Source organism: Limulus polyphemus, unplaced genomic scaffold (assembly GCF_000517525.1).
Source record: "Limulus polyphemus unplaced genomic scaffold, Limulus_polyphemus-2.1.2 Scaffold3866, whole genome shotgun sequence".
NCBI lineage: Eukaryota > Metazoa > Arthropoda > Merostomata > Xiphosura > Limulidae > Limulus > Limulus polyphemus.
In genome coordinates, this window is record NW_013669476.1 from 99,886 (window position 1) to 104,305 (window position 4,420).

Below are 4,420 nucleotides of genomic sequence, written 5' to 3' on the forward strand. Positions count from 1 at the left end.
CTTGGCTAGTTCAGTATCAGTTCTCTAATGTAATCTTGGCTAGTTCAGTATCAATTCTCTAACGTAACCTTGGCTAGTTCAGTATCAGTTCTCTAATGTAATCTTGGTTAGTTCAGTATCAATTCTCTAACGTAACTATGGTTAGTTCAGTATCAATTCTCTAACGTAACCTTGGCTACTTCAGTCAGTTCTCTAATGTAATCTTGGTTAGTTCAGTATCAGTTTTCTAATGTAACCTTGGTTAGTTCAGTATCAGTTCTCTAATGTAACTTTGGCTAGTTCAGTATCAATTCTCTAATGTAACTTTGGCTAGTTCAGTATCAGTTCTCTAATGTAATCTTAGTCGGTTCAGTATCAGTTTTCCAATGTAACCTTGGCTAGTTCAATCAGTTCTCTAATGTAACCTTGGCTAGTTCAGTATCAGTTCTCTAATGTAACTTTGGCTAGTTCAGTATCAGTTCTCTAATGTAACCTTGGCTAGTTTAGTATCAGTTCTCTAATGTAACCTTGGCTAGTTTAGTATCAGTTCTCTAATGTAACCTTGGCTAGTTCAGTATCAGTTCTCTAATGTAACCTTGGTTAGTTCAGTATCAGTTCTCTAATGTAACCTTGGCTAGTTCAGTATCAGCACTTTAAAACAGAAGTGCTTGTTCAGTACAAGTTCTCTAAAATAAATCTGGTTAGTTTAGTGTTATTTCTGTAAAGTAAGCTTGGCTAGATCAGTATCAGTTCTCTAAAATAAACTAAGCCAGACCAGTATGTATAATTAACTCTATAAATACAGTGAACAAAATATCATGTACTGGAAGTACTGGTTTAATATATCACTGGCTACTCTAGTACCAGGAGTCATGATCACTGACAGAATACCATGTACTGGAAATACTGTTTTAATATATCATTGGCAGCTCTAGAACTGGGAGTCATGATCACTGAATATGAAATGTAGCAGACATTACATAATGCATCATGACTACAGTTAAATGTAGCAGACATTACATAATGCATCATGACTACAGTTAAATGTAGCAGACATTACATAATGCATCATGGCTACAGTCAAATGTAGCAGACATTACGTAATGCATCGTGACTACAGTTAAATGTAGCAGACATTACATAATGCATCATGACTACAGTTAAATGTAGCAGACATTACATAATGTATCATGACTACAGTTAAATGTAGCAGACATTACATAATGCATCATGACTACAGTTAAATGTAGCAGACATTACATAATGCATCATGGCTACAGTCAAATGTAGCAGACATTACGTAATGCATCATGGCTACAGTCAAATGTAGCAGACATTACGTAATGCATCATGACTACAGTCAAATGTAGCAGACATTACGTAATGCATCATGACTACAGTTAAATGTAGCAGACATTACATAATGTATCATGACTACAGTTAAATGTAGCAGACATTACGTAATGCATCATGACTACAGTTAAATGTAGCAGACATTACATAATGCATCATGGCTACAGTCAAATGTAGCAGACATTACGTAATGCATCATGACTACAGTTAAATGTAGCAGACATTACATACACTCATCTAAGCCTAAGTAACATTTATATACAAACTGAATATCACATCATTGAGAACATCAGAAATAATATTAATGCTGTTTACAGGGAGGAAGAAAGAAGAGAACAGCCAACTACAGTGAATAGTTACTACCAGTATTTGGCTCGAGTAGTGAGGACATCCCTACCGTTCCAAGCACTGATGTTGCTCCTACTAGGAGTAGCCAGCCTTCTGCCTGTTTCAGAAGATGATTTTAGCTGTGTTCTGACAAACAACTTTGCACGATCTTTGGACCCAATGCTACGCTATCCAAATGGACCACCTCCAATTTGAAAATTTTGAAGTTTTTGTGAAATTATTTGTGCGACTGTGATTAGTATATGAGAATTTTACCAGCAATTTTAAATTGAATAATGTGGTTCTATGTGAATGGTGTTGGATGCCTGGTGAACGTTTACATATACTAATCACAGCTCTATTGTGATTCATAATCTGTTAATTTTTTTTGTGAAAGTTTAGTGGGCAGATTGGATTTGAATACACAAATCTATGTCTGTCAACTCACCAATGATGGCATTCGTCCAAATTCGCCAGACATTCACACCTTGAAATGTTTGTTCTTTTTGTGAAGAGGTATGAATGTCTGTACTTCGAACGTGTGCAGTCCGTTAAATTGTGGATGTTCCACTGGTAGTAGACCTGAACTTTTGTTCTACTAGTCTGACACAGACTGCACACGGTAACGAAAAACCGTTGCTTCAATTTTTCCGAATTTTTGACCGAGCTTAGTCTAACCCTTAGTATAACTTTTAAGTGGTTAAGACTTTTTTTTTTCATTTGAAGGGAAACACCATTGGTTACTTGTTACAATTTATCCAGCGTAAGCTGTGATGTGTTCAAGATGTTTTTATGCAAAACATATTACCTGGTTATAAATTAAAACTTTTATGTCAAAGAAAAGAATTTTCAGTCTTGTGTCTGGAACATGAGACCGCTGCTTGAATTAGAAACATTGTCCAAGGTGCTAAGAGTGTGCCATGTTTTGTATATTCTGTAGTTGCTCTCACAATATTGTACAAGTTAAAGAAGATGAATTAGATTTTATTTGTTTTGAAGTTGAAAGGTGATGTGAGTGTGATCTCCAATAATGTGAGTTTAGAGAAAGTTGTGTGTGTTTTAGTTTAGAACTGCTAAGAATCTGGTTGATTAGCTCTGATTTTTTTTTTTTTTTTACATGATAATGCATGTATTTGTCCCTTCACTCTGAATCATGGCTTCATATACAGAGTAAGAATCCCAAACTGTAAACGTAAAACTGATAATCCTATCTTCAGGGAAGTTTTCAGGTGCCTATGCCAAAACTAATAACAGTTTCTTCAACTAATTTTAGACTTTTACAGAAAATATTGTTTATATATGCAGGGCAGTTCCCGCTCTTTAGCTGTGGTTTTAACCCTAAAATTTTAACCATAAATATGAAAAAAATTAGATGTTTTAGAGTGAATAAAGCAGTTATTTATCTTTACTGAGTCGAGAATTTTAATTTAAAATCCTGAAGTAGAAAAAACAAAACACTTGATGATTTACTTCAAACATTTAGAAACATGGTATGTAGCTAACATCTTTGCAAAGGAAAAAAATTACCTTCATACATTTGTTACCATAATACATCATTATTATCACTGAATCTTATGTTTTCATCAGTTTTATGAATGAACCATTTGATTTTTAAGTACCTGACACTAGGGGTGATACATTGAAAGAAGAATAAGAAGCATAATTCTGACAAGGTACCTTACTTCATCTCACATACATAGCTATTCTCGTTAAGTGCTGCCCTCTATATGCAAAATTTTTTCGCATGCCACAAGCCTTTCTCTCCCACTCACACCTTGATTCACATGGTTTATCTAATTCTCCCATGCAAAGCACCAAACATCCACGTGACTCCCTCTATACTATTCTACCTATCTATCACTTCTTGTTTGGCAGTGCTCATGTTTGAACATCCTATTTAGTGCTCTTTTGAATTTTTGTATCGTTCCTCTTATTAGAGATTTCCTCACTTGGTTATTTGATCTCATTGATCTTGGGTATTGGGCAGCCTCATCCCACACTTTTCATTTTTTGGCAGTACCATAAAGTTTTTGTCTCCCATACCTTATCACTCTTCTAATGTTTCTTCTGGATTAGTCAACCTCCACGGCGTGCATCCCTTCCAGTTTGGAATATCAATGTGGTGCATCACTGCTTTACTTTATCTCCATTTGAATCTTTGTCTTCATTTATCCCTTAAAGCGATTTTCCCCCCTCCTTTTGGTCTGTGAACGTTGTTGGGCGGATTTGTTTGCCATCGACATTTCAGATACTCTGTACCATTCTTCTTATCTTCTACTTTACTTAGATCGATGTTTCCTTCCTAAGATTTTGGCAGATCGGGATGGTAATTCCTCCTCCTCACTGATTTCCATTCATTCCATTTCCTTCTCTATTCCAGGTTGGATCTGGACAGACTTTTATGTCCAGTTCCTGCTCTTTGTTATATCAGGCACATGGCTTCCTTCTGTCATAACCATTCCCGCTTATTCATTACTTGTCAAACATCCTCTGTTTGTGATCTCTCTCCTTCCACCCTTAACAATTTGGTTCGGATGTTAATTTGATTGCCTTATTCTTCCTTGTCATCTTTTTCCATCCACTATTTTGGGTGTCTTCCCATTAGATTAGGCACCTTATTTTTTCCATGGTAACTCATCTGTGTTGTCCTTTGGAGGAAATTCTTCAAGTGGGCATGTGGACCACTCCACATATTTTCATCTCTCACTATCTGTATCGTTTTGCTGTTTCTTCCATGTTGAGTTATTGTCTTCCACCTGTT

The 4,420-nt window shown here is 35.8% G+C and overlaps 1 protein-coding gene across 1 annotated transcript in view; it reads left to right on the forward strand.

Moving 5' to 3' along the window:
• Nucleotides 1–3,067, forward strand: part of LOC106470184 (nesprin-2-like) — a 102,314-nt gene extending 99,247 nt beyond the window's left edge. The window contains exon 45 of the mRNA XM_013930718.1: nt 1,650–3,067. Coding sequence (XP_013786172.1) covers nt 1,650–1,875 — 226 coding nt within the window. The 3' untranslated portion in view covers nt 1,876–3,067. The remainder of the gene's footprint in view (nt 1–1,649) is intronic.
• Nucleotides 3,068–4,420: the final 1,353 nt, after the last annotated feature.